Source organism: Loxodonta africana, chromosome 4 (assembly GCF_030014295.1).
Source record: "Loxodonta africana isolate mLoxAfr1 chromosome 4, mLoxAfr1.hap2, whole genome shotgun sequence".
Lineage (NCBI taxonomy): Eukaryota > Metazoa > Chordata > Mammalia > Proboscidea > Elephantidae > Loxodonta > Loxodonta africana.
In genome coordinates, this window is record NC_087345.1 from 146,812,292 (window position 1) to 146,827,423 (window position 15,132).

Consider the following 15,132-nt stretch of genomic DNA (forward strand, 5'->3'; position numbering starts at 1 on the left):
TTTCTGCCTCACTTCATTTAGGTTTCAACTCAAATACTACCTCCTTGGGAGGCGTTCTCAAACTGCCTATCCCAAATTATCCTGTTTTATTACTGTATGTGCTTTCATTATACCTCTTTGTTTTTTCATTCTCACACATGTCACAGTCTGACATATTATATCCTTATCTACTTGTTTTATTTGACTATCCCACTAGAATGTAAGCTGCTTAAGGATAGGGAGTTGGTAAGGTATTCAATAAACATATGAGTGAATGAAGACTAAAGAAAGATGGCTCTTACCAACAGAATATATAAGTGAAATGTTTAAACATGAGCTTTAGAAGACAGCAAAATTTGTTTCTTTCCAAATTGAAGATAATGTATATATGTATTATCTGTTCATCTGTCTGTGTAATAATATAACTATGTATTAGATGTAGAATTGCCTTGTGTAGTTTTCTTGTGTTCTTCCATATTAAGCATGCATTTATACCTCTTAAGAAAACTCACTATGAGAAAATGATAGAGCACAAGGGCCCAGTTGAAATGACTCCTTCTTTAAAAAATGGCCATATTTAATTTTACTTAACTGGTATAGCCTCGCCAAACCATTGCTGTTGAGTCAATTCTGACTCATAGTGACCCTATAGGACAGAGTAGAACTGCCCTACAGGGTTTCCAAAGCTGTAATCTTTACAGAAGCAGACTGCCACATCTTTCTTCTGTAGGGCAGCTGATGGGTTCAAACCACCAACCTTTCGGTGAACAGCCAAGCACTTAACCACTTAAGTGCCCACCGTACCACATACTGTACATTTGCTAGGTACCCAAGGATACAATTATGAATAAGATATAGTGCTAAATGAACTGAAAATTAATGTCCTAAACCGTGCCACCAGGACTCCTAACTAATATATCAAGCCTGTTGCCGTCAAGTCAATTCTGACTCATAGCAATCCTATAGGACAGAGTAGAACTGTCCCATGGGGTTTTGAAGGAGTGACTGGTGGATTCGAATTGCCAGCCTTTTGATTAGCAGCCAAGCTCTTAACTACTATGCTACCAGGGCTCTGGGGGCCTACGTGGTATAAAGAAGAGTTAATAGACTAGGTTTTAGCAATCCTTATCAGCTCCAAACCTCATGACTCTCATTCTATGCCTAGCACAATTCTAAGCAAATGGTTGGTGGCTCAGTAAATGTTGGTTGATGCTCAAGTCTAGCCTAGAGTAGGACATTCATTTTTAGCTCATATAGGACTATATCTCATTCATAATTGTATCCTTGGGTACCTAGGAAATGTAGAATGTGTGGTACAGGGGGCACTTAATATGTACCTATCTTTGTAGTCTCTTATAAGGAGCTCTGGTGGCTCAGTGGTTGAAGTGATCAGTTGCTAACAAAAAGGTTGGCAGTTTGAACACACCAGCCTGCTTCCATAAAGATTACAGCCTTGGAAATCCTATAGGGCCCTTCTCCTCTGTCCTGTAGGGTCACTATGAGCGGAATTGACTTGATGGCAACATGCTTGGTTTTTTGATTTGGTAGTCTCCTACGTACTGCATTTCCTCAGTTAATTACTCAGTCAAAACATATGGTTAGGTCAAATTTGGAGAAGAAAAAGTTTCTTTAAAAATTACCCTCTGTCTTAGTGATAGGAAAAGGAAGAATCACTTTACCATTGTTTCTTTTCACTATCATTCATGTCACTATCACTTTTCTTTTATGAATAAGTATAATCAACTAGTCTGCCCACCCCAGAAAGTCTAACCCCACAGTATTGTTCATTTACTAAAGAAGAACCTCGCTGAGGTATCTGATTAGAGAATTTGTGGCATAATAAAAACTCAAGTCAAGACTGCCAGTCAGCTTGTAAGACCTTCAAACTGAGAAGTATTGTTAGAGATACTAAGATGTTAAGTGGGTAATATTTTTAAATATTTTAAAATGTAAAACACATATGCCGTACAATATAAAACTCACATAAATTTAAAGAGACCTAAAAGAAGTGTTAGCTCTCCCCACTCCCCTAGTTTTAAGGTTGAATATTTACTTGTCTCTGCTTTTTGGTGGGGGAGAGGGGGGCTTCAGATATTAAAGTTTGAGAATCACTGCCCTACACTGAGAAGAGTAATACTAGGAATTTTATGAAAGTGGGTGAATATGGCAGCCGTGAAAATTCACCTTAACTACAGGGAGCATAATTGGTGCCAGCTGATGGAATCCATCACCGTGCACCCAGGTCATACTTCCCATAGGCTGCTCCCAGCCAGTGACAAAGCACAGGAGGGATACTAAGGCAGGTCTGTTCTTGGGAAACATGAGGCTCCTCTGATTTGCAGTCTTGGCTTGGGTACTCCCAAGTCACCTTGCCAAACTCCTTAAACTGCACAGTAGTCTAGGAAGCATCCACCCAATCTTTTTGCCCTCTCTTCTTCCTGTGGGTCAGCCTTGGACCATGATCTGAAGATTCTCTTAGCTTCTCTTGGTTTCTTTCCTGTTTTCTCTCTGAGGCATTTTGCCTAGAAAAATTCTTGCACATTTAATCCCACCTTGGCCTCTGCTTCTTAGAGGACTGGCCCAGCAAAGTGAGGTTGTTAAAGTAATCCTCAGAATAAAGTGGTATCCATTAAATTACAGTTTTTATAAGAATTTGATATGCAAATTATATAAGCAGCTCATAAATATTTTCTTCCTGCACTTTTGCTTGTATATTGGAGATTTATGTTCTCTACACTAGAGTCATATCTAGATAAGTGGGTATTTTCTTCCTGCACTTTTGCTTGTATATTGGAGATATATGTTCTCTACACTAGAGTCATATCTAGATAAGTGGGTACTCTATATATTTGGCCTCTTTACAGGTACTTTAGTTGTACTAGACATTTCTTTCAGTCAGCATTCAAAATAAGTTGGCCATTAATTGGCCTTTAGGAACCTCTGGCATAGACCTTATGGTTTTCAGCTTGATTTTAAATGGACTAAGTACACAAATGCTTTTGATTATGTTAATCAAATTTACATGTATTGAAAACAGCCAAATGTTTTGTAAGTTAGTGATTGTCTCTGTATAGCATTTAATGCTTATTACAAAAATTCCTTTTGTTTGTTTTTAAGCTCTCTATGAAAAAGCTGATATTAAGGCGCCTGAAGACAAGAAGAAGCACCTCATTATTGGTGTATCCTCCGACCGGGGGCTCTGTGGTGCTATTCATTCCTCAGTCGCTAAACAGATGAAAAGTGAAGCGGCCACGCTCACGGCAGCCGGAAAAGAAGTTATGCTTGTTGGAGTTGGTGATAAAATCAGGAGCATACTTTATAGGTAATTTAAATATATATTGTTTATGTTTAAAAGGTTGCAAGCATAAAGTTTCTTTGATAGTTTATTTAAGCAGGGTGTCTTTTTTAGTTACCTGTTTTATAGTCAGCAGCTTTTGTTCTTTCCAGAATATATACTAGCATGTAGGTTGCCTCTTTTTTCTACTTGTCTTTTGCTTCTCCTTCCCATCCAGTGAGAGTATCAAAAGCTATTGGTATTAATCCAAGTGAGAACTTTTAGGAGATAACACAGCCTGGAAATATTAGAAGTGAACGATCGTTCATTAGGATGGAAGGAGAAGAATGAAGACAGAAATATAAAGAAAAAAAAAGCCTCATTTTTAGTCCTTATTAGTTATTCGCAGGTGCTGAAGGAAAGGAGCAAGGATGATAATGTATGGAACAACTTAACTCAGGGCCCCCCTCACCCCCACATTTGATCCATGGTGATGTTTATCCTTGTTCCCTATGTTCTTTAAGCAGAAATATTTTGTTAAACTACTTTATGTGATCTCTTGATTTTCTTGTAGGACTCATTCTGACCAGTTTCTGGTGACATTCAGAGAGGTGGGAAGGAAACCTCCTACTTTTGGAGATGCGTCGATTATTGCCCTTGAATTACTAAATTCTGGATATGAATTTGATGAAGGATCTATCATCTTTAATCGATTCAGGCAAGATAGATTTAAAAATCAAAGCATTTTTATGTTCATGAACTGTTTCTTTTAAAATAAGCAAATGTCTGCTTAACAGTTTAAAACTTATTATTTTGAAAATTAAATTTTTGTTTTTTTTTCTAGGTCTGTCATCTCCTATAAGACAGATGAAAAGCCCATATTTTCCCTTGATACCATCGCAAGTGCTGGTAAGTAGTTTTTGTGTGACAAGTATTTTTGCTATATGAAGAGGAGAGATTTGTTCATTAATGAGAATAGTGTTTGTTAGGATGTCCTGTTTTCAGCAGTAGGAAAATGATCTGGGCTGTAAGTAGCACTATCTGTTGGTGGCTTTATGCTATCTTAGTTCATTCGTTGTTTAAACAAATCTTACTCTATTCCTTCATTGACTGAACAAATGACTATCTATTGAGGGCCATAGTAGGCATGTTGCAGGGGAATTATACCTAATTACAATCAATCAGAAGCTCTAGGACAGAGATTTGAATAGTGTTCGAAAATGATTTACTTTGACCCACTCAATTGTCTCGCTTTATTGTTTGAATAAAGTCATCACTGCCATCTGAAACATCCAAAAGTAATATTCTGGAAAAGATTTCATTTTTTTTGAGGCCTTTTCCCTGTCTCTATACCATATTTCATCTTTTCAAACATGTACACTTTTTTACATTTTAATATCTCTGGAATTGGCATGCCTCTAATAGGCAATGGCATGTCACGGTTTTTAATGAGCTATGTTCTTTCTTTCTTAGTGGTTATACCCAATAACATCTTAAGTATGATGAAACATACTACTCTCACTTGACCCTAGTGAATGAATTTTGAAGTATGCTGCTAAATTTCTACAACATAAAAATTAAAATTCATATCAGCTTCTAGTTCTTCCTCTCTTTCATAGGCTTCAAAAAGGTTTCTTTCCCTCACTTATTTTCCAGACTGACACTTAGATTTCTCCAATAATCAAATGGATAAATTGGGATTTTTGTTCAACACTCTACTGATTTCAGTTCTTTCATGAATTTCTGTGCTAAAAAAAAAAAAAATCTATTGAATTTCTGCTAGCTTTGTCCCTGACACTCTTCTAGGTGCTGTCCAGAGAACTTTATAACCATAAATTTAATGAGGTTATTTAGATGTTGGCTTCCTAATTTTTATTAAGAAGTAAAATATCAAATACTTTATTTACACATTACATTTTGCTGGAAATCTGCTGTAATATACTCTATTAGAACATATTTGTTTACCCTACCTCACATTGACGTGTACTCTCTAATTGTGTTCATAAAAGACATTAACGTTAGTAAGCTGGTTTTGATTAAATCAGTCTTTGTTCTTTGTGACTTCAAAGAAACTTATCATTTGTTTTAACAGAGACCATGAGTATTTATGATGATATTGATGCTGATGTGCTGCAAAATTACCAAGAATACAGTCTGGCAAACATCATCTACTACTCTCTAAAGGAGTCCACCGCTAGTGAGCAAAGTGCAAGAATGACAGCTATGGACAATGCTAGCAAGAATGCTTGTAAGCACACAATATATCTTTTCTGAGAACTCTGTTGCAGAGAACAGCATGAAGATCCTAGCATCAAAAACAATGACATCCTTTAAATAGACCAGGAAGCAAGAGCTAGGATCTAGCCCTGGGCTCTGCAATTGACTCTACAGAGTTTTTGACCAGTTACTCTTTTTCTGAGTTTTCTTATCTGAAAAAATTAGAAATACAGTATTTTCAGCCTTGTAGGGAAGTATTATCTTGAGGAAGCAGCAGTAGGTTTGCAAGTATTTTGAAAAGGTATTCTATGGAAAATGTAAAAACATTTGTATAAAACTTTTTGAGGCCAATTATTGCACCAAGGTACCCAAACAAGAGCAGACACCTTGATTTCATCTCTCATATTTTTAAATTAAGCAACATACTTCTGTGAAGGAGTTTATTTATTAACAATATATGTTTTTCTAGTTTGATTGTGTTATTTTTGTTTTGTTTGTAGCTGAGATGATTGACAAACTGACTTTAACATTCAATCGCACCCGTCAAGCTGTCATCACAAAAGAATTGATTGAAATCATCTCTGGTGCTGCAGCTCTGTAAGTCCTTGTAGATACCCTTCAGAGTTTTTATCTTTTCATTCTCCTAGTTTAACCTTTGGATGCTTGAAAGTTTTCTGTTTTGTTTTGTCTGTTAAAGATGAAATGATCCATTGCTTAACCTTGTTTCTTTACTCTTAAGATATAAAAACTTGATGAAAATGAGATTCCACTAATTTATTCTGATTGCTTCAACAGAAATGTTCAGGCTTGGTTTCTTCTATTTAGAAATTAGTATATTGTTAGCTTTCCCTTTCTTAAAGCTTTAGGAATAAGGATATGGATAATTTGGTACCATTTATAATATCTATGTTATAGGAATCTAAAACATTATAAACCAAGTAAATGAAACTTCCTGAAGTAAAGTACTGGTTTTGGTTTTGTTTTCACATAAATCAGTAAATCATTGAATGGTGGTAGCTTCTAGGAATTATTTAATTGTTAAATTTTTTTTTTTTATATCCATACCAAGGGATAGTATATGCTTTTCCTCAAGAAAATTCTTGGCTGTCTAGGAAATCTAATGTTTATGAAACCAGGATTAAGATAATGGGAACTTTATTCAAAAAAATTATGGAACGCCCACTATGTGGAAATACAACGCTAGGCACAGTAGCATCATAGATTAAGGATATGATCCTGCATTTCAAAGCATTTATATTCTAATAGGATAAGAACACATACAGATAATTATGATAAAAGATAAAATGTGTGGTCAGTTGTCTTTGACTCATTCACACTCACCCCCAACTACTGGGTCACCAGGTCTTACCTTCTGAGTATCTCTTGAATCTTTTCCCTTTTTAGGCTCACTTTTTAAATTCAGATTCTTATTATTTCTCTTCTGAGTTAAAAAAACAAACACAAAACTTATATTTTTCATGTCTCTTTAAGTGCCAAGCTCTGTACTGGACACTCCTCAGTAGTAAGAATATCTGCTCTCAAAGAGCTCACAGTCTTCACAGGGAGAACAGACATTAAATAAGCAATTAATTCCAGTAGAGCAGGGATCAGCAGACTGAGCTGGAGTTACGAATGTTTTTATATTTTTAAAGGGTTGGAGGAAGAGAAAGAAAGACTGTATATGACCCCACAAAGTCTGCAATATTTTCTGTCTGGCCCTTTACAGAAAAAATTTGCTAACCCGTATGGTAGAGCATTGTAAGGAAAATAATAGAATCCATCCTTGATAATATAATCATCCTACAAAAACATCTTAGCATGATATATGTGATCCTACGTTTTCTAGCCACTGATGCTCTCTCTTTCCACTACCATTTCTCACTTTCTTTGAACTTTGGCCACATTGATCTATCCTAGGGCTATAGCTAACGTCACGTTCTTTCTTACGACCTAGAATTGGCACATGCTTCTCTTTTTGTCTAGAGTGCCATTCTTTTCTTCCCTTTTGCCCCTTGATTCTTCCTCCTGCTGATCCCTTGTTATCCCTCTTAACTGAACTAGGGGAATTATTTCTTCTAGAAAACTCTCTTTTACACATTGAGTGACGTGCCTACGTTTCTCATCCTGTGTGCTTCTTTTTATTGTAGTACTTAAAACATTTTATTAAGAATTGCCTTTTTGTTTGTGTATTCCTTGAGGCTAGGGAGACCGTGTCTTACTTTCGTGCCCCCATTACTTGACACATATGTTCCTAATGTTGGTTGAATGAATGAATGAAGTGCCATAAATGTATTAAGAACTGGAAATTTAGAAAAAGAAGAAATAACGTTTTATTGGGAACCAGGAAAAGCTTCATCATTAAAAAAAAAAGTGACATTTAATTTGATCCTTGAAAGTATCATCTCTCAAGACCAAGAACTGGGTAGAATACCAAAGAGAGAGAAATAAAACTGATGGCGCCAACAGAGACTGTTCTATAAGTTGTTAGTTGGCTCCATCAGCTTTGCTATCCCAAGCACCCTTCTTCGGCTCTTATTTTGCTTTCTAAGCATGGCTTTGTTAGGACTAACCCATCTCTCAGCCTGGTCACTAATGTATTCACATGATAGAGTACTGTGTATACTGAATGGCCTGTAACTTACTAGCTCAGTAACCTGGTTAAGATACTACTGTCTCTTTGACTCAGGTTTGTCATCTATCATTATCCTTCTGGCTATTTGTCCCACTGCTAATGCAGATTTCCTCTTTGATGTTATATGTGAGAAGTCTGGGGGAAGGAACTACATTCTGAAGGGTTCCTAAGGCTCAGTAGTTCAGAGGGTTGTGTGAGATGCAGCGAACCCAAGGTCCTTTTTTGTTCTTGAAAAGCGAATGCTAGTAATGAACAATGAGGATACAACTTTGGCAGGATTGAAGACCAAGCTCTTCTTTCTTGATTAAAAAAAAAAATTTTTTTTTTTTTATGGAATGGGGAAAACCTGACTAAAAAGTAGCTAGAGCAAAGGAAGCAAGGAGAGGGAGATTGTGGCATAAAACTAATAGTAAAAAAAGAATTCAAAATTCAGTTAATTGGAAACTGACCTAAATTTTCACTTACTAAAAGTGTAGTCTAAATCCTTACATAAAAAGTTGGCTTGTGTGCTTCCAAATTGGATTGTTTACATGAATGGATTTGCACACTCTCTAATCTATCAGTTATTCTGGTTAAAGACTTTAATATTTAACACAAATACATTTGGTTATTTAGTAGTAAAATAAATATGAATAAACAATAAATTTTGAAGTGCCAGTTTAAAAATTTTAAATATATTACTTATAGAAAAAATAGTGATTTCAGTTATAGTTTCATAGTATTGCTTACTTGCATGAACATGGTTTTGTTGCTTCTAACCATATTAAAATCTGTGACTTTTTATAACAGTCATTGGATCTGTTTTTAAAGAAATATTTTAGTGATATACTCAAGGTAATGGGTAAGGAAATGGACATTTTTAGTTGGAAATTATATGTGCATGAATTGCTTCTTGACATGCTTGATTTGTTTGTCTTTTTCTTCCAATATAATAACCAGGGATTAATGAAAATCAAAGGTCAGCCTCAGACAAGAGGTAAAGTGGTACTGTTTCACACATTCTCCCTATACTCCTCCAGAAAAGAAACCTAGCCAGATATAACTGAAGTTAATTTAGAAATTCTCTACGATACTTGGGTTGATAGGCAATTTATAGTAGCGGCCAACTTGTGGGAGTATAAGGGTAGTGGGTAATGCTAGTGGGCTTTTTTTTTTTTTAGATTTACATTTATTAAACATGTTGGTCTTAGGAAATCTAGCTTTAGTGGGCAGATGAGACACACAAGGAAATAAACGTTGAGGATAGAGAATTAGTAGCTTTTTTTTTTTTTAAGATATTAAATATAGATTGGTTAAGAGTGGTGGTTCTCAAACTTTATGGTCTTAGGACCCTTTTTACACCCTTAATGTCTGACTTAACAGAAGACAGCTGGATTCTCATTTATTTCTGAGCTCATTCTGCTGTGATGTCATACATCATGTACCCTCTGGAAAACCCACTCTACACTCCTTAAGAGTAAAACAAAGAAGAACACTATTATGAAAATAGTTTGCCCTCAGTGACCTATGAAAGGGTCCACAAACCAAAATTTGAGAATCACTGGTATAGCGTAACAGTTTATGATGTAAATCCAGTTCATTAAACCCCACTTTACATACCTATCATCTCTTGACGGTAATATTTTCCAGAAAAATATTGCTTGATTTTTACTTGTTCTGTTCTTTGTTTTTCAGGTAAAGAAGAGAAATTAAGCCAGCTGATTTTATTTCACTTACTGCTGTCCTTGTCAGAAGACATTGTTGGTCGATTGTTCAGATTATGAAAGATAGCAAGATATTTGTAAATTATCGTACAATAAACAACATACAATTTAAAATTTCACTGTTTTTTTAAATTTATATAATAACAATTTTTTTTTATTGTGCTTTAAGTGAAAGTTTACAGTTCAGGTCAGCTTCTCATATAAAAACTTATACACACATTGTTAAGTGACCCTAGTTGCTCTCCCCATAATGTGACAGCACACTCCTCTCCACCCTGTACTTCCTGTGTCCATTCAACCAGCTCCTGTCCCCCTCTGCCTTCTCATCTTGCTTCCAGACAGGAGCTGCCTACTTAGTCTCATGTGTCTACTTGAGCTGAGAAGCACACGCCTCACCAGTATCATTTTAGGTCTTATCTAGTCTAATCTTTGTCTGAAGAGTTGGCTTCGGGAATGGTTTTAGTTTGGGGCTAACAGAGAGTCCGGGGGCAATGTCCTCTGGGGTCCCTCCAGTCTTAGTCAGACCATTAAGTCTAGTCTTTTTACTAGAATTTGAGTTCTGCACCCCACTTTTTTCCTGCTCCATCAGGGACTCTGTTGTTTTCCCTGTCAGGGCAGTCATTGGTAGTAGCCAGGCACTGTCTAGTTCTTCCAGCGTCAGGCTGATGGAGTCTGTGGTTTATGTGGCCCTTTTGGTCTCTTGGGCTCATATTTTCCTTGTGTCTTTGGTGTTCTTCAGTCTCCTTTGCTCCAGGTAGGTTGGGACCAATTGATGCATCTTAGATAGCTGCTTGCTAGTTTTTAAGACCCCAGATGCCACTCACCAAAGTGGGATGCAGAACATTTTCTTAATAAACTTTGTAGTAATGGTTTTTAAAATGAGATATTAAAACATTTAAAATATTAACACGCTACTGTTAAATTTTTTGGTAAGAAGATAAGCTCTTCTGACCATAACCCATTGCCATCGAGTCGATTCTGACTCATAGCAACCCTATGGGACACAGTAGAACTGCCCCATAGAGTTTCCAAGGAGTGCTTGGTGGATTTGAACTGCTGACTTTTTGGTTAGCAGCCTTAGCTCTTAACCACTATGCCACCAGGGTTTACAGTTCTGTAATAATCTCAAAAAGTCTAGCTAGTCAAGGATATGTTGATGTAACAGGCCTAGCCCAGGTTTCTAGCCTTTTGCACCTTCACAGAACGGTCGTCAAAGTCAAGTTAAAATGCTCCTGGAGTCATCTGCTGTTTCTCATATATGGGATGAAGAATTTCAGGCATATACTTATTCGGAACAATGGGTAGGCAAGGGTTGTAAAAAACAAAGCCAAAGAAAAATGTACAGCAGAAACTGAAAGTGGCCTAGAAAGCCTAAAATATTTACTATTGGGCCCTTTACAGAAAGTTTGCCAATTCTTGTTCTAAGTTTTCATCAGATGCCTGGTAATCCTCAGTTGTCTGCCCGTGATTGAGAGTAGGTGACTAAAAATCTGATTAGTTCTGCACTTCTGAGTGGAGCTTTTTAACCATGAGCTTCACTGAGGGGTAATCTAGTTGGTCCATTTATTGGGATACCCCCAAAGAGTATCTTTAGGTCCTTCCTCTTAATCTGTGGTCTTAGGAGTCCTTTTACACTCTTAATGTCTGACTTAACAGAAGAACTTGATTAGGTTTTTCAGAGAAGACTCTAAATCTTCCTAAGAGTTAAGTTGGCCTGAGTGCCAGCACCTGGGAACAAATTGTGGCTGGAGGTGGGGGGGCTAGGAATCTCAGCATTTGTTCACTTAACCCCTGCTGTTTTCAGGACACTATATGCACCAACACTTAGAGGCCTGTTAACCCTCAGTTTAGATACCTTTCATTCTCTCCAAAGAATAAAACTGAGTTTCTGCTGGGATGGGGGAGGGGCAGTCTCCCAAGGCTGTGACATGGGGGAAAAGGATCTACCAATCCTTTAAAAATTATGCTATTGGTGTTTTCATCTTGTCTCTTCAGCTCTCCCTGTCCTTGTTTATGCCTTTTTAAAAAGTACCTTTACTGAAGTTTTATTAGCATAGAAAAAAAAGCATAGGGGACAAGCGAAATTGCATATTTGTGTGTTCAATCTGCCATCTTTAAATGGAAATCCAGAAGAAATTGTTTCCAAGACAGGGGACATATGATTGCATATAGTTTTAACCTTGGATATTCCATATTGATATATAAAGACCTACCTAGACAAAGGAGTTTCCTATTTTTAACCATTACAAAATGAGCATCCTTGGGCAAGGCTGCAGATTTGTGTGAGTACTTCTGTAGATTAAATTGAAGATGGAAGTAACAGGCTCAGCCCAGGTTTCCATCCTTTTGCACCTGCAAATAACAGTTAACAGAATTAAGTTAAAATGCTACTGGAGTCATTTGCTGTTTCTCATATATGGGATGAAGAATTACAGGCATATACTTAATCTGAATAATGGGTTCTGTAGGAGTGAAGTTGATGAGTCAAACTATGTTTTAAATTTATTAGACACTGCCAATTGCTCTTAAAAAGACTGTAAACTTGCACCAACAATGTATAAGATTGATTCCCCCAACTCTTTAAACCTTTGGCTATCTTTAATCTTCTTAACAGTCTGACAGTTGAAAACTAATTGCCTAGTCATTCATTGCCCATTTTTGAGTTTTTATCTTTTTCAAATGTAAGTTATTTGCATATTCAAGCAACATCACTCCTTTATAATTTGTGTTGCCACTTAGAGAAGTTTGTGTAATTGCCGTTGAATAAGAATTCACTATTAGTTTTTCATTCTACTTTTAAATACCATCTGCCTTAGGCTGGGTTCTCTAGAGAAGCAAAACCAGTGAAGGGTATAGAGAGAGATTTATCTCAAGGAAATGGCTCACACAATTGTAAAGGCTGGCAAGTCCAAAGTATGTGGGTCAGGTGTCAGGCTGGAGGTTTCTTCTGACTCAGCTGCAGGAGCTGACAAATGGAAGATTGGCAGATTAGATGGCAGGCCACTGGCTCAGGCTGCAAAGGCTGGTGAATCCCAAGATCAGCAGTTAAGCTGCTAGCTTAAGTCCCAAGAACCAGAGGTCAGATGATGATGAGCCAGATGCAGGATCCAGAGCAAGACCCTTGCTGGAACATCCATTTATATACTAGAGGCAGGCCACACCCCCAAGGAAACTCCCTTTCATCTGATTGGCTGGTCATAGCACATCTCATCATGGAGTTGATTACATCATTACATAACTGCAAAATCACAGCCCAGCCAATTTGACACAACCTTAACTATCACAGTTCACCCCTTGTCAGCTTGGCACCTATACACATCTTAAACCATACAAAATCTCTAAAAAAGGCATAAGTCACTTGCGGGTACCATGATACAACTAATACGCGTACAACTGAAAATGCACTAGCCCCATTTACATCTTATATAAGTGAAAAAATATTTGATGCACACATGTGAGCAAGAAATATAACAATTAGTCTTCTGCAACTGGACACATGGTTATGGGTGGTATTTAGAACTACCTTCTTCCACCACCCATTCCTTATTCCCTTTATCCTCAGCAAGCTCCTCAGCTGGTCATGGTTCTTTGCCTGGATGGGTGACTTAAACCTTCATTCCTGAAGGGTCTGGGCCATTAGTACGTCAGAATTGGGTTGTAGTTTTCTACTGACTTTAATCGCAGGTCATGGTAGTACTAAGAGATGCCCTAAGGTATCTCCTGTATTCTAGAGATACTCTTCTTCACTCCCTTAATGTAACATCAAACCAGTTTCCTCTTGGTGATCAGAATCACACCAGCAAATACGGTAACTCCTTTCACTGTTATCTAGAAGCATGAGGAGCCCAAAGTGGCCAGGTGGCATTCTTAGCTTCCAGTTCAATGGATTCAGTGTTCTGTCACCAGCTGGGAGCATTCCACCTTTTGGAACTAAGACCTCTAGGCCCACAGAGTATAGGGTCATGTGGACAGGGAGAAAATATTTTGCCAGTGGGTCACTAGAGGTAATACTGAGTGATGCCACTCCTATTTCCACCCCTTGACTCCTGGACCTGTGGATTCTGGCTATGGGAGAAACAGCACCATATATTGGATGCTGGTTTAGAGCATATATAACCTTCTGGAGAACATTACACTAAGCTTGCAAAGTATTGCCACATAGCTGGCACCTTAATTGTGTCTTTAGAAGGCCATTCCATTGTTCTATCAAGCCAGCTGCTTCAGGATGATGGGGAACATGGTAAGACCACTGAATTCCATGAACATGGGCTCAGTGTCGTACTTCATCTGTTATATAAGCGAGTCCCTTGATCTGAGGCAATACTGATAATAAGGAGCTCCCCATGAGGCCACAGGTGCAGACTGGTAGATGGAAGGTAATGTGACAAGAGTGGAGATCATGGGCATTTGGGCCACTTCCTCATGCAACTTACTTTTGCCTTCACGTCCTGCTTGGGCCTGATCTTGTATATACCACTTCCATTTAATGATGAAGTGCTGCTGTGCACGTCAAACTTTATGACTCTGGGTCAGACAACACCCAGCTCATGATGGGCAGCTCAGGCTGCATGGTGACTTGGTGTCCCATGGTTAAGTGTTCAGTCTCTACTAAGGCCCAGTAACAAGCCAAAAACAGTTTTTCAAAAGGAGAGTAGTTACCTGCACAGGATGGCAGGGCTTTGCTCCCAAATCCTGAGTCTGCTGTGATTCACCAATAGGGGCCTGCCAAAGACTCCAAACAGCATCTTTATCTGGCACTGACACTTCAAGCACCATTGGATCAGATGGATCCTATGGCCAAAGGGGCAGAGCAGCTTGCACGGCAGCCTGAACCTGTCACAGAGCCTTCTCTTGTTCTGGGTGCCACTCAACTAGAAGCTTCTTGAGTCACTTGATAAATAGGCCAGAGTAACACACCCAGATGAGGAATATATTGCCTCCCAAATCCAAAAAGGCCCTCTAGGTGTCGTGCCTCCTTTTTAGTTGTGGGAGAGACAAGATGCAATAACTTATCCTTTAGAAGGAATATTTCCACATGCCCCACACCACTGGACCCCTAGAAATTTCACTGAGGTGGAAGACACTTGAATTTTTGTCAGATTAATTTCCCACCCTCAAGCACAAAAATCTTTTACCAGTAAGTCTAGAGTCATTGACATTTCTTCCTTACTAGGTCCAACAAGTATAATGTCATGAATGCAATGGGCCAGTGTGATGTCTTGTGTAAGGGAAAGGCAATCAAGATCCCTGCGGACTAATTTATAACATAGGGCTGGAGAGTTGATATACTTTAGGGGTAGGACAGTGAAGCTGTATTGCTGACCTTG

General features: G+C 37.9%; 1 protein-coding gene and 1 long non-coding RNA gene across 6 annotated transcripts in view; one reads left to right on the forward strand and one right to left on the reverse strand.

Moving 5' to 3' along the window:
* The window catches only part of ATP5F1C (ATP synthase F1 subunit gamma), a 33,779-nt gene extending 23,860 nt beyond the window's left edge, over nt 1-9,919 (forward strand). For 3 of the 5 annotated variants that reach the window (XM_010590747.3, XM_023548939.2, XM_010590749.3), the window contains 7 exons: nt 3,097-3,301; nt 3,828-3,971; nt 4,098-4,162; nt 5,346-5,501; nt 5,971-6,067; nt 9,042-9,078; nt 9,777-9,919. In XM_010590747.3, coding sequence (XP_010589049.1) covers nt 3,097-3,301; nt 3,828-3,971; nt 4,098-4,162; nt 5,346-5,501; nt 5,971-6,067; nt 9,042-9,048 — 674 coding nt within the window. In that variant the 3' untranslated portion in view covers nt 9,049-9,078; nt 9,777-9,919. Of the gene's footprint in view, nt 1-3,096; nt 3,302-3,827; nt 3,972-4,097; nt 4,163-5,345; nt 5,502-5,970; nt 6,072-9,041; nt 9,079-9,776 lie in introns of those variants that run through there. The other 2 variants (XM_010590748.3, XM_064284841.1) reach the window with 2 other exon arrangements.
* Nucleotides 9,225-15,132, reverse strand: part of LOC111750854 (uncharacterized) — a 28,167-nt gene continuing 22,259 nt past the window's right edge. Inside the window, exon 2 of the long non-coding RNA XR_002785903.2 lies at nt 9,225-12,157. This is a non-coding gene — a long non-coding RNA (uncharacterized LOC111750854). The remainder of the gene's footprint in view (nt 12,158-15,132) is intronic.